General features: G+C 33.4%; 2 protein-coding genes across 3 annotated transcripts in view; one reads left to right on the plus strand and one right to left on the minus strand.

The window, feature by feature from the left end:
* The window catches only part of LOC100750065 (calcitonin gene-related peptide type 1 receptor-like), a 134194-nt gene that overhangs the window by 95359 nt on the left and 14353 nt on the right, over positions 1-24482 (plus strand).
* LOC105682053 (esterase FE4) overlaps positions 1-24482 on the minus strand; it is a 35846-nt gene that overhangs the window by 3921 nt on the left and 7443 nt on the right. Inside the window, exons 1-5 of one of the 2 annotated variants that reach the window (XM_012393801.3) lie at positions 9283-9504; positions 6062-6350; positions 4331-4516; positions 3138-3340; positions 1252-1408 (exon numbers count right to left, since the gene is read on the minus strand). In XM_012393801.3, the coding sequence (XP_012249224.1) occupies positions 1252-1408; positions 3138-3340; positions 4331-4516; positions 6062-6350; positions 9283-9489 (1042 nt within the window). In that variant the 5' untranslated portion in view covers positions 9490-9504. Of the gene's footprint in view, positions 1-1251; positions 1409-3137; positions 3341-4330; positions 4517-6061; positions 6351-9282; positions 9505-24482 lie in introns of those variants that run through there. The other variant, XM_024372299.2, reaches the window with a different exon arrangement.

A 24482-nucleotide genomic window follows, 5' to 3' on the forward strand; every position in this document is an offset into this window, starting at 1 on the left:
TTTTATTCGAAATCTACTTTAATTAAAAAATAAGACGATTTAAATAAATAAAGGAAGAAAGAAATTCACTTAAATACCAGTTTTATTCGCACTATTGTTGTATTTTGTAATTTTTAAGCGTATGATATATCTTGAAACAATTTCCAGCATGAAATCCTGCTTTTCTTTCGCGCGTTTCACAAACAAAGGCGGAACTGAAAGAATGTCGAGTGGGACTCGACAAAGGAGCTTCTGAGATAAAAATTGATTTCGAGTCGCACTCGACATAGGAGCGCAAAAGGTTAATAAACGCTTTGTTACAAAGTTACAAACAAATGTTCTATGCGTAAAGTAGATAACGATGCATTTTCCATCACAACGCACGGAAATTTACTGGATTATTGTGTCAGCGTAGTTACGTGTTTGTTTCTTTTATCATCTGGTGACAATCCCCTGTCGTTAATTGTTGTAAAATATAACAATATGGTAAAAATGATTCTTTTAATTGCTCATTGTAAAATGTTTCTCTTGCGCTCCGATACAAGTTTCACGTCAATGAACAATGCAATTATTTACGTTACAAAGTTCTATAAAGAGAATTTTCTTGAGTTTCAATAGCCGCGTCGTTATCCGTTTCACGCGTACGATATTTCTATACAATTTTGTAACAAAGCGCTTATTGATTAACTTTACATAACATTTTTGTCGGCTTTTTCCCTCTGTACAGTAAGCCCTTGCACTTTGGCCATTTAACTTTGGGATACCCTGTATACAAATATACATACACGTACATATACGTACAGTAGTAGAAAACGCGAAAATAAGAAACAGGCTTAAAAATAGCGCCATTCTTTACAAAAATAAAATTGATTTTCAAATAGTTCAAAGAAAAAGCGACTTCTCATTCGTCTCAAACTAATATCATACATTTTTATAATATTATTATCCGCTTATTACCTAAGCTTGTAATGGGTGAAAGCCTAACACAAGGATAATACCGATAAATATAAAAAGTAAAAAATAATATATATAAATAAGAAAGATACAGTTAGCATAATTTCTTATATAAATTCTAATGTAAATTCTTTTGAGGAAAAAGATTATACTGAACAACATCGTTTGAATAACAAAAGAATTAAATGAATAAAGAATTGCATTCGACGTCAAACTAAATTGCAATCTTCCAACGAAATCTTTGAATAACAGAGATTATTAGAACGAGAAGTTACATTAAGAATGTAAAAAATTGCACGAGAAAGAAAATGAACTTACTGCTCAAGAACATGCTTCCCTCGTTTGAATTGTAACCTATAAGAAGAGGTACTTGAATACCTGCTTTAGCCCTTACCGCCGGATGTTGAGGCATAAATGGATTTGCAGATTTGTCATCGACGCCTGGTGCAAACATTCCGAATGTAGCGTAACGTTCCTGTAAAAATTCATCGCGAGAACATAAAGAAACATAAAGAAGAATTTCAATTTCTGAAAGGAAAAGCTAGAGGAACGGATGTAACAAAAGAAGCGGAAGCTGACGAATTTAAATGAGTTTTCTGATGCAAGCAATTTTATTGAAGGTAAAACAGCGCATCGATTTATTATCAATCGAACATCGATGAAATTTACAGTGAAATACATTTTTCCCTTGTACGTAACGTCGACGATCACCAATTATTTTCATCGGAGAGCGTTATATTAATTGTAGAATTAATTGAATATTTTAATAGCGCAATAAAAGATACCTGCCGATATCGAGTAACGATGAAATAATTTTATTATGATTATTGCAAGAAGAATCAATTGATCTCTAACTAAAGCATTTTTACGAAAAACCAGCACAGTTAATATACTAAAGAAATAATCTTAAAGAACGAGACAAACGTATTTAAAACGATATTTGTTGGTTGGTTCAGAATATGACAAAGGGAAATATATAGAAGTAGACTTGTAATTTTTAAAAGGTATTTGCAGCACATTATATTCCGCAAATAAATCCATCGAATGTGAAATATATTTACAATTAAGAGGATAAAAATCACACGACTGAAACTGAAACGATTATTGCAAGAAGAGTCAATTGATCTCTAACCAAAGCATTTTTACGAAAAACCACCACAGTTAATATACTAAAGAAATAATCTTAAAGATCGAGACAAACGTATTTAAAACGATATTTGTTGGTTGGTTCAGAATATGACAAAGGGAAATATATAGAAGTAGACTTGTAATTTTTAAAAGGTATTTGCAGCACATTATATTCCGCAAATAAATCCATCGAATGTGAAATATATTTACAATTAAGAGGATAAAAATCACACGACTGAAACTGAAACGATTATTGCAAGAAGAGTCAATTGATCTCTAACCAAAGCATTTTTACGAAAAACCACCACAGTTAATATACTAAAGAAATAATCTTAAAGAACGAGACAAACGTATTTAAAACGATATTTGTTGGTTGGTTCAGAATATGACAAAGGGAAATATATAGAAGTAGACTTGTAATTTTTAAAAGGTATTTGCAGCACATTATATTCCGCAAATAAATCCATCGAATGTGAAATATATTTACAATTAAGAGGATAAAGATCACACGACTGAAACTGAAACGATTTTGAACAAAGACGAAAGTCGTTTAGTGTAGACAAGGTGGTGGAATAAATTGGCTTCGTAACATCGCTTGTTTTCAGTGGGAAAACCGATTTCGCAATACTTGTTCAAAGTTGTGTCTTTGTTACAATTGATACTTTTTAATCAAACTTCTCGCAACTGGGAAACGGAATCATGTGAATTTGTTTGGGAAATTAGAAACACCGGAGGAATTGGAAGCGTATCGCTGGACCGGTCGGAACTTTCTGCGGTTGTTTCATGTATCTCTCAACTGCTCCTATAACGTTGTTTCTTTACTAAAATAATGTTCGTTTCGTGTTTTCCGAGTTCTGGAATTTACTCGATCTATCGTTTAAATGTTTCCCATGAATTCCGTGAATTTCGTTCTGCGAAGGAAATATGACCAGCAAGAAAATTTCTAACACATTGTTTTCACAATTGTTATTCATTTTTCATTGAGATTTTAGATCTCGAACCATGTAAATAATCGTTGTTTCGTTTCATAAAACCAGAAAATTTTCTATTTAATGACTACCTTTTGCGAGACTCACCTTTGGCGTGAGAAGCTTAGTTTCGAGATCCACGAGCTTTTTCGCGTCTATCGTCCTCAGGAACTCGACCACAGTCTCAGGATCGGTCGAGGTTTCGCCAAGTTTTGCGGCCAACTGGAATCCGTACTTGCTCGGTTTCTCGCTTATAATGGCCCAAGGATTAAACGCCACTCCGCTCTGTATAATCGCTTTGTGAAACAATCCTGTGCAAACCAAATTAAAACTCTCAATCTTTCCAATGTTTCCGATTTTCAGTGAATCAATGAGCTTTTCGACGAGCGAAGATACAATACGATATACAGAATATTTGTACAGCAGTTTATTCTTACAAAAATATATCCGAGAAGATGGAATATAGATCTTTTATGCTCGATACATTTTCGAATCTGATTTTCTTGGAAGAAAATCTCTTTTCTTATACTCTTTTCTATCTTTTTTTTTTTTTTTCTTTTTACTTATCTTCATTTGTGCGCAGAACATAGTAAGAATGGGGAGACACGCTACATAACACGGATTTCGATTTTAAGGTAATGGGATAGAAATAACGCGTGATGATACGTTCTCTGGAAAAACGAGCGGAAGGGCACAAGCGAAAATGTTTCGCTTGTTAAAAAAAAAAAAGAAAAAAAACAAAGAACTATATTCGAAGAAAAAATGGAATTTATGCATGTTACTTTCATTTCGACGGAATAAAAATGTTATTCGCTGGAATTCTTTTGATTATGGTAATTTCGAAAATGATGATATTAGATTATATGACATCTCTATGATTTAAAATTAGAATATAATTCTGAATATAATTCTTCATCGCGTATTTCATCATTTCCCATCGCATTCCTATACTGTAGTATTGAAAAAGGATAGTGTGAAAGAAAAATTCGAAATATTTCGTTCTCAATGTGTCACTTACGCAGCCAGAAATTCGTTTTAAACTTTGCTCTTCTAAGTGTCGTTATTAACGAGAGAAACAAGAACATGGAAATCTGATGTAATTTCGTTTTTCAAAACTTGTATCCTACACACATCGGATTACCACGTTTCTTTCCGTCTTTGAAATTCTCAATTTATTTGATAGTAAGTATGTGCTTTCCAGCTACTCTCTGTAAACGTGTATTTAAGCCTGTAAATAATGCCTAGATAGAAACGTTGAATCGTCCTTTTAGCTGCATCAAAATAAATATTTGAAATCCTACCGTGAGCCAATGGGGATAAAGTTAGGTAATGGACCGACGATGCACCAGCGCTTTCTCCGAATATAGTGACGTTGTTGGGATCTCCACCAAAGTTGCAGATATTTTCCTGTACCCATTTCAGGGCCATCACTTGGTCCTTTAAACCTTGATTACCTGGCGCGACTTCGTGTTCCAAATTCAAAAAACCTGCAACAAGAGACGAGGATTGCAAATCGGAATTCTGTAATCTGTACACGCTTCCGCGATATTTATTTTTGATATCGTAAACACGTTGTCAAATATTATCGCTCTTGAAGGCTCGATAAGCTTTCTCGCTAAAATTCTTAACCCTTTTAGATTTGAATTTTTCTCAAGCTTCGAGAAATATTTGCTTCGATCGTTAGTGTCAAAAGTTTGAATAAGTTTCGTGTGAAATTCTACGAGCGTTTAATTGTAAGTTATCTGATCGAAGAATGTTCATATCGCGTAATGCAGCGTGGATTTTTAAATTATTCTTCCAATTAGGCCATATATTATTAAAATGTAAATATAAACCGGATTAAGTTAGAAGCGTAGAAATAAATTTGATTGATTAATTGTTTGAGCTGTCTTGTGTAGTTAGGTTGTATGCAACGTCGTGGAAATGTCAGGTAGAGAAATATGATTTATACGATCCTCCAAGAGGATTCATTTTACGGGCTGATAAGTTTTTGGCTTTGGACGTCGTACATTTTTCAACGATTTCGTTTCATATGGGATGCCAATGTGGAAAATACGAATGACAAATGACTTTCTGATAAAACCGAGTGCAGCAGGGGCATCGAATTTTTCTTGAGAATTGCTTTTGTCATTTGCTCGAACGATAAAGGCACTTTGCTGTATTGGGAACAGCGTTTCGTTGAAAGTAGAAATTCTCTCTTGTTCTGGTCAATCTGTTTCTTACGTTTTGCATTTTCACGTACCGAGATACATGCTGATTCAAAGAATAGAAATGTTAATCCAGATAATAGAGGAAAACGGTAGAGAAAGTAATTTTACCAATAAATACTAGTCAATTTCTTAAATCAATTATTGCCAATTCCATTTTCAAACGATCATAAAAGTGCATTTTTATAAAAATAGAATTAGTCCCTTCTTGTCTGAAAGGAAATAAGGTTCTCTTGAGGTTTAAGGTTCTCTTGTTCGCTTAATTCGTTATATTTATTATATGCAAACTGATTCGATATCTTCGTGAAAAAAAAAATTTCCCGAATCATTGCGGTAAACGAGATAGTATCAGCTGCAGTCGCTCTACTATTATTTTATCTACCACTCTTCTATCTCTACGTGAAAAACAACGACACATCGCGTGAAAATCATCGATAGAATGCTATATGAGATAATTAACATTATATAAGAACTAAGATAATTGAATAAAAAACAAGAAGTCTGATAAACTAGTCTAAGAAAACGTTTAGCGCATTTCGAGATAAAATGATTTATAAACTACGCTAATTTTTACTTTTGGCTACGTTAATATACATTAATGTAGATAATCGCATTAATTATATATCTAATTATTATATATTATATATTACTTTACTAGTTATATTATCAATCATTTTATATACACAATAATGAAAAATAATAATAATAGATACATAATATATATTATAATACAATATATTATACCAGTATATATTATTAACGATTATATAAATATTACTAACAAGCAACTATAGCACAAGCCATGTCAATGACAGACGCACTCACCCAAGACACCGAGTCTGTAATTAATCGTGACCAGAATAACATCCTTCCGCATGAAATACACGGGCCCATAATACTCGTCGCTGCCTGACCCCATCATGAACGCACCACCGTGGATCCATACCATCACCGACATTTTCGTCGATGTCGGTTTCATTGGTTTGTACACGTTCAAGTAGAGGCAATCGTCGTTGCCCACTAAATCGTGCGACAACATGTCCTTCTGGCTGCAACAGTTGCCGAACTCTAAAGCGTCCCTTACACCTGTCCATGGCTCTAAGGGTTCTGGATCCTGAGCAAAGACAGAAAGAAAGATCCTGTAGCGATACGAGGAAGTTCCTTTAATCGTGGCATAACGATAAAACGAATGTTGACCGTCACATTTATCGAGGCCAATGACGAATTTGTTTTGCTGAATACCGACAGACAGTTACGAGGAAATAAATTTTCGAGGAGTATTTTTTACGAAGAAGGTGTATTTTAAGCGTAATATTCGGAAAAACGAAGCGTTAGGATAAATTATTACATATTTCGTAGAATATCGATACAAATTCGTAGATATTTCTAAATAAAATTCGTGCTATTCCTTCGCGAAAAAGAAAAGTATATTTTAAACGTAACATCCACAGAGACGAAGAACGCGCTCGTTAGAAGGATTATCACATACTTCGATGAATATCGGTAGAAATTTTCAAACGAATATTTTTTCTTTTCCGTAGAACGAAATGCATCTGAGTATATTTAAACGTAAGAGAAACGCTTGGAGACAAGCGCCAAAGTGACAGAGAACATTTTTATATATTTTATTGAAAGTATATGAAATCTCTTGAGAAAATATTCTTCGATATTGGCTCTTCACTGAAAGAACTATACTAGCCTAGAAAACCTGCGTCGATTTCGATCTTAAGTATTCCTTCCTGTAACGACAAACGTGACAGTTTTGCGAAGGCTCTTAGAGTACACGGTGTTCTTCTTTAGAATATAGAACTCTTGCGTTTGGTATTACGTATCTGTATGCGCGTGCGTACGTAAGTAGGTATGTATCATGAAACTTTTGAACTTTCCTCGTTATTCTTCATCTTGGTTTTCACTTCGAAGCGGTTTATTCGACGAGTTGCGTGAGCACGTTTTATTGTCGAGAAAATTACCGATAATAGTAGACTAATCTGTCTGATGTAACCGTTGCATTCCGTGTAGAGTAGAGGAAACAATTTTCGTTTTCGCGGTTTTTAATTCGACGTTTAATTCCGCGTTCTTACGAGGCATCGGTTTCCGTATCACGTTGAATAATTAGTGCATATAAAGATCATTATCAGAAGTTAAAATAAATTAACTCGAGTATAATAATACAATAATTACCGAAAGTATTTTATATGAGATAATTATCATAGGTCAGACTAATGTTAAAATTGAACAGGTGGTAACAAATGGATATTTATTAATTTATATAGTTACGAAATATCGCACTTTTATCGGCAATATCGCACAACCATCAAGTTTCTACATAGACAAAGAACTGTCGTCGAAGATTATTTTATTAATCAGATTCATCGGCAGAAAAGGACAGTGTTTGTAATTTTTAACAACGATTATTTTCTGTTGAAAATGACAACGTGAGTTCGTGCTCGCCATCCATATGCAGATGCGTTAGTTATAATAGAAGATAATCCTAGTTACGATCGATAGATTTAATCGATAGGCTTAAGATGCTTTTTTGTTTTCATCCCTAGCTTTTTGTAAGCGCGTGCAATAAAGGTTTTTTTGGCTCAGAACGGTGCGATAGATTTATCCATTCAATAAAATAATAACTATTGTGATCCTACCTCTGAGTATAGAAATAACGACATTTTCAATTTATGAAGCTATAGATTCCTAAAGAACCTCCTTTCCAGTTGTGTCATTATTATAGCGAATATACGTCGCATGATAGGTACCGCGAATAAATTAACTTAAAGATCGTATAGAACGAGCGTAATAAATTTTCTATGCTGGAAATTATATGAATTGGAGATTATGTTAACACGACGTGTCAAGGTCTTAGCGAATGATTCAATAGCAAGTAAAAATATTCTTTTAATAAGGCCATAAAAATATACTTATATGTAGTGATGAAGTATTATTATATAACAATTTGAATATTGCGATCTGTCACTCCGTACGGGATATTTTTTTTTATTAATTTAAAAATTATAAATAAATGGTTTCTCTTCTCGATCCCTCTGTTCATTCCACAATTATGAATCTACAAATAACAACTGTCGAAAACGTATTTTCAGAAATTAAGCACAAAACATTTTAATATGAAACTTATATTGATATCTAGTTGCACGATACGGTGATCATATTTGATAATTTTCAATGACAGTATCACCGAGATCGGTGAACAATGGTTTAACCCTCGTCACTCTGCCAATGTGCTAACATATCTACTAATTATATACATAATTATCTTTTATCTTAAAAATTTCTTCGGAATATTTCCTCGCTATCTTCGTTATTATAGTCTCTAATCAAAGTCTATTTTATTTTACGTATGACACTGTCCAATTATGAAAAAAGATAGGATCTCGTTATAGCAAATTGACATAAACACGATGATACGGTGTTATTACAGTTTATCAATATTTGTTGCAATTTGTTTAAAAATCGATAAGTACAGTAACGATAAGCGCGTATAAACTGAGGAAATTCTTATAGGAAAATCAATTTAATTTAATTTGCAATTGTTTCGCGAGTGACAAACTGAAATATAAAATGTACAAATTTGAAAGCCTCTCTATATTTATAATGCTTCCAAGTATAAGAAACTTATTGATCCTGTCTATTATTAATACTTATATCTCTGTTACTAATCCTCACATTATACCAAAAGACAGAAACAAAACGTTTCGCAATACAGTTAACTGGATCTAAATAAAACAATTCCCCATTGCATATCGCTCTATGTTATGCACTTGTTGTATAAAATTTGAATTATTTACATGTATTAAGACACATCATCAAAGTACCACTCGTTTTTTAATATTACTTTTTATTCCAGCATATTACAGTTCTCTAGATTTTTAGATCAAATAACGACACAATTTTTCCTGTTATTGCCTTTTCCCATGATCAAGCGGAGAAAAGATAAGAGAAAACGAGGAATCATTTTTCCACTGTCATATCTAGTTTAAACACGCAACGGAGTTTCGTCGTGTGGAACGATCGTTTCACTGGAAATTCACCTTAAATCGAAGCGGCCCGACTGGCGGCTTCGCGTATGGGATACCACGAAACGAGAGATACCGGTCACCATAATAGCTTTCCTCGATAAAGCCACGTAACTGGCCTTGCTTCACGCGTACCACGGTGTTATCGTGCGCCATAACGCAAAACGAATCAACTTTCGACGACCGACGATTCGAGCTGAACTGGTAGCATACTGTAAGCATTGTATTAAATAAGGACCTGTCTTCTCAGTTGGTTAACCACGGTGCTATTGGTGGGGACGGCATCTGACGATCTGTTTAAACCTTGCCCAAGGTTACAGTACGCTGACTCTGCCGTTACTCAGTATACATTGTCTGATGGTTTAAAATAGAAGTACGGTAGAAAGTAATGTTTCTTTTCTTTTTTCTATCGAGGCAGTTTGAAACGCTACGAGGAGATTATTTTTCAGTATATCGTACGTTGTACAGCTTCGAATAAATTACAATTAGAATTACGATATATTATTTGTTGAAAAAAGTTATTCGAAATGCCAAAAGACTAATATTTCTTTCTGTTTTTATTGAGGTAATTTGAATTTATTGAGGTAATTATTCTTTCGTAGGGCTACAAAATAAAAAGAAACCTCGTAACGATTCTCAGCTAAACAAAACCCGTTCCTTACCGAAAATGAATAGTTTTAACAAATCTAAAAAGAAAGGGAATATAACTTTTGCGTTACTATCTGCTACAACGTTACTTCCATTGTTTTTCTATCGTTAAAAGCATTTTTTAATTTGAGATAAATGCGAAAGAACGGTTATTCCACGACAAGATGGTGGACGATAGATAACATTGTACGATACAACTATAATCGCGAAGGTAGATTTGCGATTTTTGTGGAAATTTTAGAAAAATAATTTCTACATATAAGAAAATTTGCATAAATCACACATTTGAAGTGAAGTATATATATATATATATACAGGGTGGTTGGTAACTGGTGGTACACACGGAAAGGGGGTGATTCTACGCGAAAAAAGAAGTCGAAAATTTAGAATAAAAATTTAAAAATTTAAAAATTTAAAAATTTAAAAATTTAAAAATTTAAAAATTTAAAATTTTAAAAATTTAAAAATTTAAAAATTTAAAGATTTAAAAATTTAAAGATTTAAAGATTTAAAAATTTAAAAATTTAAAAATTTAAAAATTTAAAAAATTTTAAAAATAACGTCAATCGAGACAACGATCTACAGCGAGATCCGTTATAACGTATCGCACACGTACCGAACGAAAATTCAAAGTCGATTTTCTCGAAAACAAAGCCTCGAACGACAAATTTTTATTCTACATTTTCGACTTCTTTTTTCGCGTTAAATCACCCCTTTTCCGCTTGTACCACCAGTTACCAACCACCCCGTATATATATGTCGGAGATGAAAGAAAACCGGAGCCTCTCCTTTGAAATTTTGGGAAAATCCTCTAATACTTTAGCCTAGATTCTATCGTAGCCGTAATTAAGCAATTGTTGTCGTTCTAATGCCAATCGTAGCCACAGTCACGTGATGGACGTTTTGCCTGACGGAGGTGTGGAGTGGCTGTATGGTTCTCTCTAAAAATGTGGTTGTGACGGCATACGACCTTAAGAACGGGCCTAGCCACGTGTAATTTTACCTCGGAGGTGCCAATATAATGGGACGCACGTTGTATTAATAATCAAACTCCAGGCAGAAACTGCCTAGGAACGGTGATTGGAACTTTCTCGATGCTTCTAACGAGTATTTAACAAACGAACGCAATTGTAAAGAGAGCAAAAATGTTCATCAGTCTGTTATTCGTGCGATCGCCTTGGAAAGTTACACATCGAGCAGTTTATACCGAGCGTCCCAGCAATCGTATTTTGTGCTTAAAAATATTCTACGCTTGGTAAAGAGTTATCCCGTTGACCCGTGGATTCGTTATCGAACCCAAGAACATCGTCAATCGCATCTTGCGTGTTTAAATACCACGGTCCTTCGTTAAACTTCGTAAAAGTCATTTTTGTACCTGTAAATATAATCTCTGTTGTACAAAAAGATGTCTAGTTCTAAATTCTAACGATAACCCGACATATATATATTAGATATGCAGTTCCTACGTTGTGAAACTTCAAATGTCTGATTTATTGAATGTTTCAAGGATGTTGTACTTTATGTTTGATTAAATTTTCTCATATCTAGAAGTTATTTTTCTTAGATTTTCACAAAAATTATATATCTATCCTCTCGATCATATTTGTATGGTACGATCTTATCTGTCGTTTAGTAATTATCGTATCGTAATCAAAAAATGCTTTTAACGATAGAAAAACAATCGAAGTAACGTTATAGAAGATAGTAACTCAACAGTTATATTGCCTTTTTCTTTAGATTTGTTAAAATTGTTCATGTTCAGTAAGGAACGGGTTTTGTTTAACTCAGACTCGTTACGAGCTTTTTTCTTTTTTTTTTATCTTGTGATTCTACGAAAGAATAAAACTGTAGTGTAATGTGAAAAACTTTCTGGGTCAATTACAATTCAATTACGTCCAAATGTGTTCATTATTCATCTCGAGTTGAGATGGACCGGTCAGATTACGTTTCACGAGAGGAGAAAGAAGAAACATTCGTCTGTGGCAAGAAAATGTTGTTTCGGAAATTACTTGGCATTTAAACCGGAGCAGAGCCATTTAAATTGTGTCTTTCTAAGAAATGTTTTAACGACTTTAAATATGCATATTATTCGTCCCTGCTTATCTTTTACACCAGTTTATGTTAATAATTCGCGTTTTCGTAATTTTATACCGATATACTAATCTACTACTGTACTACTATCTATACTACTATAATAATGTTATCATAATGAATATCAGTCTAGCAACCTTGATTTGATAGATATTGCTTGGTATGTGGAAAATAGTGGGACTTGTTTGTTACAGAATAATTTATGTAAATTCTTTAACACGCTGGTGATTAGATTCCATCAGCAATGAGACTGCACTCTCATTATATCAAATTAAACTATTAAATGCAAGATAGTCTGCCGGAACGATTATTGTTAAGAAAAGCTAGGTTGATTCGATAAATAAAGACGATAAGTTTAAGCTGATAAATAAATTAATTTATACATACCATAGTGTTATTACATTACTTAAACAGTTACATAAAAAAGGTACAATAATTAAATACGATTCACTACGTGAAGAGAAAGTTTATTACATTTCCTGGAAGAGAGGAAGCGAGAGAACAGAAGTAGCAAGTGAAAGGGAGAGAAACCGAAAGTTACGAAGAGTCGGACAAGAGAGAATATTAAAAAGGATAACAAATATTTCAATCGCCAGTTCATAATAAATGATACATCGATACTTTACTTAATCAATTGATTATTCATTAACAACGCGTCTAACGTTCTGACCAAAACATACACACTTTATGTTACGTACAATTTTTCTTACGTTTCTTTATCATATCTTTCTCATTATTTATCGTACTCTTATCGTTACTTATATAACGAACAAACGTGTCGTTGTTTATTATCCCGGGCAACCGTCGAACAAATCAGTCATTAAGATTTCTCGTCGAGGCTAAAACCGGAGATGAATGAAATGAACTTTTGCCCTCATTTCCCTAATTGAAGATCACGACAATATCTTGACGCAGTTGTTTCCAGCGAAGCAAAGTCTATTTTTCTATGATACAATCGGAGGAAGAAAATTATATATCAGCAAAATTTCTTCCCCAGATAAAACCTCCATTGTGAGTCGATCTTTTCATCGAAATTAGGATTTTTAATAATAAAACAGTTCTCGAGACGCTATCTCGGCTGCTATCTCCTCTGTTCTATCTTCGTCTCAATAAACGAGCAAGATCCATAGCATCATGAGAAGGGAAACTGTATGATGCCAGTGTTCCAGCCGATGAATTGTGGCAAGCAATTTGCAAGGAAGCTTGCAAAGGCTAAATATTTGCCGATCGTACGATCGTTTCTTTGCTCTCGTTCAATTTTGCCCCTCGCAAATAGCAGACGGTCAACAAGCAGATGCAGCTAACTTTTTACGAGGTGACGTTTCATCGTCGACCAGTTTTACGACGATGACGAAGTCTGGAGAACAGCTATTCTCTTTGAAACATTTGACGAGGAAAATCTATCCTCGAGGTAACCTTGATTGCTGGAAAAGCTGATAAAACCAATATTTCGAAAACGAGTTCTTCATATTGATAGATAACGTAAAGTACAAGGAGAAAATCAGGTTTTCACAGAGGTGGAAAATTGTAAATAGAAAGCGCAGGATTAAGGAAAGCTTAAAACTGTTACTTGTGTGTATACTATGAGAGTATTAGTAAGTTTTATACCAAAGATTTTTTTATCACTTTGGTAACACTCGTACGTATACAGGATGGTTGGTAACTGGTGGTACAAACGAAAAAGGGGTGACTCTACGCGAAAAAAGAAGTCGAAAATGTAGAATAAAATTTTTTTTTAATTTTTTCCATCTAGATAACGATCTACAGTGAGATCCGTTATAACGTACCTATATTTTCGACTTTTTTTTCGCGTCGAATCATCCCCTTTCCGCTTGTACCACCAGTTATCAACCACCCTGTATATGTACCTTAAACACTTGCACCTTAAATATAAATTATATTGGATCATCCCATAAGTAGCATGGTTTCCTTAAGAGTTCAGTTTAAAACAGTAGGAGTTGTTACCATCGAAGTATTAAAAAATTGAAATAAGAAACTTAATAGGGAAATGTAATGAATTATAAAGAGTATGGGAAAATTCATCGTTAGATAATTAACAATTAATAGTAAATCGCATACGTTTCATACGTCTTATATGTTTCACGTGTTTCTTAAACAGGAGGAGCGAATCGCAAAAAGAGCAGATGAACGAGCGAATTGGCATGTTTGCAGATACGATTGATACAGCTACTTAAATAACCTTTAGAGTAGTAGCTATATCAATAGTTAGTGCTCTACGCTACAAAGATAAGCGAAATAATGGAAACTTCCTGAATGGAGTATTATGTTTAAAAAGCTGAGGAATTTCTGGTCAGTCTATGTAGCTGTTCGAAATTTTATTGTTAAATGTAACGTCAGCTGTGAGTTTAAGTAGAAAATCCGAGGGTCGTTAAGAACAGACCATAGTTATGGCATGTGATCGTTACGAATTGTGTAGGAAAGAGAACGTAAAGACTCGAATTGAATTTTCTCAATGAAATCAACATGCGGCCGGCGGTGATCATAACATTGAATCTTCATTCAATTACAGTCAATGACGTGATAAACCGGTAAGCTTTGCATTTCAATGAAACCTGTTCTTTCATATTAATGACTGCGCTTTCCGTTAAACATGATTTATGCAGTGTATAAAACACTGTCTTTTACCAACAACATTTTACCGTACCTCGCAAACGATGTTGATTGATTTAAGCGTACGAGATATTAATAGAAAAATAACGATTTCGACATGTTCTGTAAATGTTATAACATGTTGTTCGTATTATCAATGTCGCTGTAACACCATCGGTGGAGAACACGTTCAAAGGACAGAGGAATTTTCAACGGAATATGCAAGAGGATTACAGAAGAAACTATTTTAATCTAAGTTTAACGTAGAACACAATGCGTTCTTTGAACGAATACACAGTAGCAGTTTTAGAAACAATTCATCCCACACAGCGTAATAATATTAATTTCGAAATGAATGGTCATATTTCACGCGAGTTATGGAAGCTAGACGTTCCTATTTAAATGCTCGCCACCGTATACCAAGAACCATTTTGGATTCACCCCTCAACTAGCTCTAAGAAAATTACCACCAACACCCTCTATAAATCATCAACGTTCCTCACAAATTACACGTCGTCGACGGTGCTGTCTTTTAAATAACAAAACCAAGCAATCTGCTAGGCTATCCATGTATAATTTCGCTCGTGTATTATTGTTATGATTTTGTATTTGTTGAAGATTTCGACGTTCTATCAATTAAAGAGAAATTATATTCGTCGTTCTCACATGTAAAGTTACTTCACCAATTAACATGAAACGTGCGTGTTTTTGTAACAGAGACAACACTGTCCTTTAAGTCACGTGCTATTAACACTAAACACTAAACACTAAACACTAAACACTAAACACTAAACACTAAACACTAAACACTAAACACTAAACACTAAACACTAAACACTAAACACTAAACACTAAACACTAAACACTAAACACTAAACACTAAACACTAAACACTAAACACTAAACACTAAACACTAAACACTAAACACTAAACACTAAACACTAAACACTAAACACTAAACACTAAACACTAAACACTAAACACTAAACACTAAACACTAAACACTAAACACTAAACACTAAACACTAAACACTAAACACTAAACACTAAACACTAAACACTAAACACTAAACACTAAACACTAAACACTAAACACTAAACACTAAACACTAAACACTAAACACTAAACACTAAACACTAAACACTAAACACTAAACACTAAACACTAAACACTAAACACTAAACACTAAACACTAAACACTAAACACTAAACACTAAACACTAAACACTAAACACTAAACACTAAACACTAAACACTAAACACTAAACACTAAACACTAACACTAACAATAACAATAACAATGACAATAACAATAAATCGCCACTCTTGATCCGTCTCGATTCTGCTTAACTAAACGGAGGCAATAAAACCCGCGCGTATTCTTAAACAATGACGAAACTTCCGTAGAATACCAAGTCTATGAGGTTGGTTAAATCACGGACGAGAACTTTTACCATAATCGTGACGATTACCGTTTCTTGATTTATGCCCGTATTTGCATTGCGAAAACGATCTTAACCGATTCGATAAATATCGGTAAAAGAGCAGCTCTAAGTGTCCAAGTCGAAGACAGATCGAAATAGTGGCGTTTGTTGCCCGTTTATTCAAAATGCAGATGTAATCTGGTAAATTTGATGGTGGTAAATTTGAAGAACTCGAAGAATACTGTGATATAAAGTACGATACTCTTAGAGCGAGAATAAAAGGTAAAGAATGGCAACAAAGTCCATGATTTCAAGAAATTTAGGAAGCTCCTAGACGAATCAATATACAGGGTGGTTGGTAACTGGTGGTACAAGCGGAAAGGGGGTGATTCTACGGGAAAAAAGAAGTCGAAAATTTAGAATAAAAATTTAAAAATTTAAAAATTTAAAAATTTAAAAATTTAAAAATTTAAAAATTTAAAAATTTAACAATTTAAAAATTTAAAAATTTAAATATTTAAAAATTTAAAGATTTAAAGATTTAAAAATTTAAAAATTTTAAAAATTTTAAAAATTTTAAAAATATTGTCAATCGAGACAACGATCTACAGTGAGATCCGTTATAACGAGACGTGATGAAGTGCACGCGTACCGATCGAAAATTCAAAGTCGATTTTCTCGAAAACAAAACCTCGAACGAAAAATTTTTATTCTACACTTTCGACTGCTTTTTTCGCGTAAAATCACCCACTTTCCGCTTGTACCACCAGTTACCAACCACCCTGTATATTGTAAAATACTATGTTGTCAATAAATATCGAACATATGAGAAAAATGCAGTTTGCAAATGAATATTGTCGATATTATGTTGACAATGTACAATGCTGACAAAGTTCTGCGTGTACAATGATATTGAAAACTCTGAAATATCAATTCTAACACCGTGATGTTGTTATACAATATACAGGGTAGGTCAGTAAGAATGATCAGCTAAAACAACTCGTTATCTATTGATTTTGTCAAAAAGTGTTTGAAATAAAATTTGTTGTACTCGAGATACTTGATCAGCTGAAGTTTGATTTTTTAATACCTTATATTTCATGAGATATCGAGGTAACCTTGAACTTCTGAAATGGCACCTTACACGCTCTTTATAACATTAGTCGATCCAATCGGACAGTCTCTACAAAAAGGTATTAACCTAATTGATGATTAGTTTAGGAGATATTTTAATTTACATTTGTCAAGTTTAACGTATGAAAGACAAAGAAAAACGTGTCTTTTTTTTGCAAAAATCAAACTATATCTTCATCTGGTCAGGTTACTCTAGTGCAATCAATTTCATTTCAAAGATTTTTTTTATAAAGTCAGTAAGTAGCGAGTTACTTCTGATGGTCATTTTTACTGACTTATTGCTGTATATCGTTCACTTGAGGGCCTCTACTTTTCAAAAGGAGTGGAAAGGAGAAGAGAAAGTTTCTACTTCTTGTTCTCGGAGGTTATCTGCTATGTATACTAATTTTATCGATCGCGTTCCTTCGTTAGCATTTTCACTCCATGAAGATTCCATTTCACAGAGGTACGGATTACGTCTGAGCACGTTAAGGAAATAAGCGATTGAAGTAAATGGCCAACGCCGGGTAGAAAATCGCATTCGACGAGCTAAATTTCAACGAGCCTCCTCTCTTGAACCGAGTTCGGTTCAATTTCGATGCACCGGAGAGGAAGAAGCTTGAAATAAAAGTCCATCACACGTTTCGATTACTTTTGATACGTTCGAGCATAGAAAGAATCCTTTTTCAATAAAATATTTCGTTTCAGTATGTTTTAAAACAGCACAATGGCAATTTCAAACAATTGAAATATCATCGCTAATTATTACACAAGAAACAATCAGAGCAAGAGAATATTTGACTTTTCCCTTGTCTTCGTTTTGCGAACGAAAGAAGTTTCAATCCACATGAAACGTTCAACATAAAATCGATCTTTATTATTTACGGATTTTTATATCTATCATACTAACCAAGAGTTCCATTGACTTATTTAAATTCCTCGTGAAAAACTATGCTTCACCGGGTCTTTCAATAATTTTAGAGTCACGATTCTTCGGAATTACAATCCGATGAGACGTCTCGTAGCTTCTGTAGAGATTAACCTTTTAAAAAATCCATAAGGATCCATTGGAAGAATCTCAAAAGAGCCGGCGGTTAGCAATCCAATCAATATCGAATTCGTTCTTCCCAAGTTTAACAAATCTTCAATGAACCGCGATCTTTTCTTCCAAATTCTTTGACGCCCTTACGGACTAAGAATTATTCCCTCGATTATTAATCAACACGATCAAGAAACCGGTGATCGAGGTACTTGCAGGTTTTCCGTTTACCTCTTTGATTAATGGCGGAAGTGAAGCGGAAATTACTCTTTTCCTCCATCCACGATCTGACGTCTTAAGATCGCCTGGAAATTCATTAGAAACCAATTAAACGTTTCGCGTTGCGACACGGATATTTAATTTGATTCCTCAATTCCTCGAACTCTTGCTTTTTTCGCCAGTTCGTCGATAGATCGGCGTTTGCGTCATGTTCGCTTCAGAATGAAGAATTTTTATCGCGGAAAGGCCACTTTAAAAATTCACATGTGAGAAAACATTACGACAGTTCACACGCTGATGCTGATTATGTATAACTGACGAAAATCAGTCTTTGAAACGACTCGTGACTTAAAATGATAAATAGAAATTATGTAACCATGCAAATTCGAAAATCGTGGCGAAGATGATGATTTCTTTATTCTCGTGTCATTTAATTAATTACTTAGTTAGTTAGATTAAATCGAAATTGTTTCGATATCGAAAATTTTGACTATTGTTCTATTTTTACTGAAAGAAAGGGAGTATAATAAATAAAATAATTTGATAGATTTAAAATTATTTAAAAAGAAAGTTAGAAATAAAGAAAGTTAGAAATATTAGTTTAGTTAGAAAGAAATTAGTTAGAAAGAAAGAAAGAAATAATTCCATTTTACAAAAAAAATTATTCGATTTCATTGCTAATTCGATTGCAATCCTAACGGTATAAAATAGGACAGGAAATGGTTTCGTAACTATGTTGATGTAACTGATCGTCAAATTAGTCAAGAAACATAGAAATGAACGCATCTGTATCTACCTATATATCTACATAGAATAGTTCCCTGATAATTTCCTCTTTCAGCTTTCCTCCTCTTTTGCATTTTTATTTTTTCTTGACGAATAGAAGAATACGAAAAATTAACATATGATCGATCGTTAATCGCGCCTAACATCGAATAATCAATACCTCAATAATCGACTAATTGTTTTTAATAATAATACATTATTTTATACCTTATTTATATACTTACAATAATTTATTTATCTTAATTAGTTTTTCAACGTACAAACGATCAAATAATATATAGAGATGGGAAATTAAACGATGAAAAGACTAAACATTTTCCAAATTATTTTACTTTTTCTCCAATTTATTTCCATCGTCTCCTACCATTTTCAAATTATGCCATTTCCTTAAAGTGAACAATTTTTGTTGTCATACGTGAAGCGCAAAACTCTTACAACAAAACTGTATAAAATACTGCAGAACGTAGTCTTGCGAGAAAAAGAAAAACAGAATCGTAGGAAATTCGTTGAGACGAGTTTCACGGGGTAAATAGTGCAGAAAGATTATAAAAGAGACAAACGTATGTAAATGTATAGGAAGAGTGTTTAAACAAGAGAACGAGGAAGGAAGGAGAATAAAAAAGAAGGAATGGAAAAAGGTTTTATTCGCATTTACCACTCTGTGTGGAAATCGTTGATGAAAATTTTATAAGATAAACAAAGAAAGAGAAAGTGACGGAGGATATAACGAGGAAAAAAAAAGAACGAAGAACAATTTTTTTTACATTTATCTACGATTTTAATGCTGGGAATGCTGGGAATCGTTGACGATGGTTTCGCAAGATATAAATTCTGTCGCTATCTGTGAACGGTCCGCCACGTCTAAGGCTATCGCACGATTTACGCTTTCGCACGTCTACTGCACATAAATATACGTGTAATATACGTAATAAAGCAAACTGTATGCGTCAGATTTATTGTTATCTAACTGTTTTAGCATTCTATCCATTGCGCGATGCATTTTTTATCGTGAAAAGTTTTTATCGTGAAATACACATGTAACAAAAATCCGTTACACTGCTTAGTTTTACACGTCCATTCTCTTATCCGATATAATACGCCCGTTATCTGCTTGCACTTCATTTTCCTCCAAATTACGTCGTTCTTGTAATTGGCAAAAAAAAAAAATAATCGAAAATTGTCAGGTATACAAAACTAAAATTGTTAGCGAATAAATCAGTCACGCGATTAAATTCAGGTATTATTATATCAAATTTCTACGTTAATTAAAAGATTCAGTGCTATCGTATATTCGCTTTCACGGCTGTTCTGTTACATTCACGCTACGGTAAATATACCACTAAATAATTATCTCGTATAAATTGGTTTGTGTAATTTTATCGAATCGATTTACACGAAAACGCATCAAGTTACAAAATGGTAAAATTAACCTTTCAAACTTCGCGGCCACTTAATTCCTTTAAACAACAGCTAACGTTGGAATTAATTTTACGGTACGTTATTTTCTTTCTTTATATCTCGATGCTATCACCTGTTCCGCAGTTGCAACGATCGAACTCAACCGTAGTAAAAGCATGTTCTTCGAATTGCTGCGCGATACATTCTCTTCGAGAAATTACGTTTTTACTATGTAACAATGAGAATCGAGAAAAAAGGAATCGTTGTAAAAGAAGAAAGAACCATTTTCGTAATAGACGGTCGATCTCGAATACTTTGTTATTAATTTAAGTGCCAAGCATCAGAAATCATTGGTAGCGTAGTCTTATTCTGTTTCCTATATAATAATCGTCCTTCGAGCATCGTGCATTGATTTGATTTCAATTATAGATAGATAGTTTGAACTGTCCAGTTTGCAAATCGATGAGAACAAGTTGCAGGTGGAAACCTTGTTTATCTAACAATATTTCTTCGATTGCATCAACTATAATTCAGTCAACACAGCAGTGAAATAAATTTTGCTGTTATGGGAACTTTTATGTCTTCTATGGGATGTAGAGATTAATTTATAATTTTAAATTTAATTCATTTCATATAATTAAACGTATCCTCTACGAGAATGCGAAATTACTTGCTGTTAAATTAAACACTGTGCAACGACGCACCGCTTATGGCTATCATAGTTAATAGGATGATGAATTTCATTAACTCCATCGCAAGATTGATATATAATTGGTCGATCTATCTTAAACAGATTTTCTAACTTTTCTATTTTATTTCTTAATATCACAGCTCAGTTGCTTCTTCTTAATTGTTACTTATTTTTTTATTTCTATTAATCTATCACTAACTCTGCTAACGCTACATTGTGTCTTTTCGCTAAAGAGATTCATCTTTTCCGCGAAACTAATAATAAATAATTAAAATATAATTAGAATTCAGATAGAAACGCATGTTCAGAAATATAATTGGAATTTCATTAAACTTGTAACGTTTCCGTGGAAATGAATGAAACAAATTTTAATTAATATCTCTCTCGTGACTGTGACAATCTTCTCTCACGATATTCACAACAAGCTTTTTTCCAAGTTTAACATTCCTTATTTTTTAAAGCTTCTTCGACATTCTGTAATTTGCACATTTCATTCTAATCAAATGAACATGTAAATTGCCTTACGTTCGTAAATAATGTTCTTCGCTATTTTGCTAATTTGCTCTTCGTGTCATTAATGGAACACGCCATTAAATTGAGAGATACATACGTATAGCATAAGGTGTACAAATGTACCGCCGCAAGTCATTCAACAACGTTGAATGAATAATAAATCATCCAGGCATTTTAAATCACCTCGGATTTACTTACTCAAAATGTTAATTTTTCTTCTGTGAAACGTTTCCAAGTAGAAGATAGAATTATTAAGATAATCAAATAAAGAAATTAGCAATTATATGCAATAGCAATTAGCAATTATATGCAATGTAGAAATAGCAATTATTATGCAGTTATTATTATTAATATCAATAATTAAATAGCAACTGTAATATCTGTGTTTGGTATATTACGATCTTCTTTCCGCAAAATTCTTAACTTCGTCTTAACAGGGCATCGTATAATTAACGTAAAATATTAAGATGAGCGATAAATGGAGAGGATCCGTGACGAATTTTACGCAAATTATCTTCCCACGCAAATTCACGTCACTGAGAATACGGACACTCACCTCACTAAAGAAATAAAATAATCAAATTCGAAGATGGTATCCCACTGGGAGTAGCCATCCACATGTTATTTAACAATTAAGTTAGAACAATTTACCAAATGTCCAGCTGGACAAATTGTAAAGTACAAATTAAATAATAAAAAAAAAACTAAGAATACGAAGTTGCATTCTCTACTTCTTCGTTCGACCGAATATCACGAAATATATCAAGCAGAAATTACATAGTTTCAGAGCGAAGAACGCAAAGTAAAGGAAATATCATCGTTTCGGACGTGCTTTAATGAAAAATGTTAATTTAAATGTTTGAGAAAGGGACCTTAAAGCAAAACGTGAATTCTTGATACATCCGACAGTAATACGTTTTCATGTCAGAAGTAGCTTTTCGAAAGCTTTACGAGTTCCTTGCTCTCTGCAAAGATTTTCTCTTCGCACATCCTTTGCTGTCCTTTGTGCAACTGATGCACGTCGGCGTGTTCCTTGCGGTTAAAAACGTGACTTTTATACAATATATATCGTACATATACAGGAGAGCTTTTCAAGTTTTTTTTAGAGGGAATTTCGAGATAAAACGCGAAGAAATAAACAGAATGCACATGGACATGTTTTTATAACGCAACCGGTGCAAGTTTCGCACCAATTTATATTCTATTTATTCTTTTCTATTCTATTTATTTACGTTCTTTACATTCTATTTATTTTTCACGATTTAACGTTCGCAGATTTTTTGACGTTACAGCTACCAAAGTAATCACGCTGTGCGATGGAGAAGCTTTCTAAAAACGGATCTCTTCAGACAGAACGAAACCTTCTGCGCAAAAAGCTCGATTCATTATCTTTCATAAAAGAGTTACATAGAGTTACAACGATGCATTTTTTTTTTGGAGATTTTAGTGACGTTTTATGAAATACATACATCCGTATGGAATATGTATATTTATAAAAATTATATACTTTTGCGCGTTACACACGTTTTTGCCTTTCAATTTAATTTCTTTGCTACGAGTTGCGTAGCTTTTCATCGATAGTTCGAGTATATTATCGTATTTTCTCTCGTTTTATAAATAATTTTGATAAGATTTAATAAAAAAACTGCCGATACACGTTGTGAAATATCTACGATGTGACAGATTATCCGATTAGATTGCGGAAATGATCGTCGAGTTAAAAATCCAAATGCGAAGCTTTAGACGTGCAAATATTAAAAAGGATATTTTTCCCCCTGCGCCTTATCCACTGAACGCAAATTTTTTCGTTCATTTTCTAAAGAGTTAGAGAGGATAAGAGAGTTCCCTTTGTATATTATAACGACTTTCTTTTTTTCATTTTAATGCTTCGCGAGGGAAATAAAATTCGTGCCAGACTTAATTAAATCGATCCAACGAAATTGTCTCGTGAATATCGAAAGAACTAACCATCGGTGTTCCTTTACAACGGCGTATTCGATTTTTAATTTTCGTTTGTCGTTTGCATGTGCGTATACGTGTGATATTTATCGTAAATGCAAACGTGATACGCGATACCATTTATAGCCATTTTTACCTTCTACTTTCGATTTGCCTTTCCGACGCGTAAAATGGAACGTTTCGAGAGAATTTCCATGTGTCGTCGTCGCTTTCTTCGGTAGGATTTTTCATACGAGTTTCTTTGAGACGTAGAATATGAAGGATCGAATATTGGCGATGTTTTCATCCAAATGAAATTCGTTCTGCAGAAATCAGAGAAGAAATTATAATATTGTATATTTCTGTTTTCTCGTATTTTGATATTTTAATGTTTTCATATTCCTACGATAGAATGTTTTAATATTCTCAAAACTTGGGTATTATGTTTCAATATTTTCGGGAAAGAATTGTCATTTCGACGTGATGGAAATTCAAGTTCTCGACGTTCTCTATTTTCCTTGGATTCTCGCCAAATATATTTCATATCTGTATGTCTTACGATATTTTTAATATACAGTTCCGCGTGCATGACGTTTATTGGAAATGTAATAAAGTTTAACGTAGCTGTCGAAATATCGACAAAAGAATCGGAATAGATTATTTAATCGAAGAATTCGAAGAATTTCAAGAATTACTCGATCGAAGAAGAAAAGTTAAATCGTGGCGTACGAATCTTTTTGTTT

The sequence above is a fragment of the Bombus impatiens genome, unplaced genomic scaffold (assembly GCF_000188095.3).
Source record: "Bombus impatiens unplaced genomic scaffold, BIMP_2.2 scf_0060, whole genome shotgun sequence".
Classification (NCBI taxonomy): domain Eukaryota; kingdom Metazoa; phylum Arthropoda; class Insecta; order Hymenoptera; family Apidae; genus Bombus; species Bombus impatiens.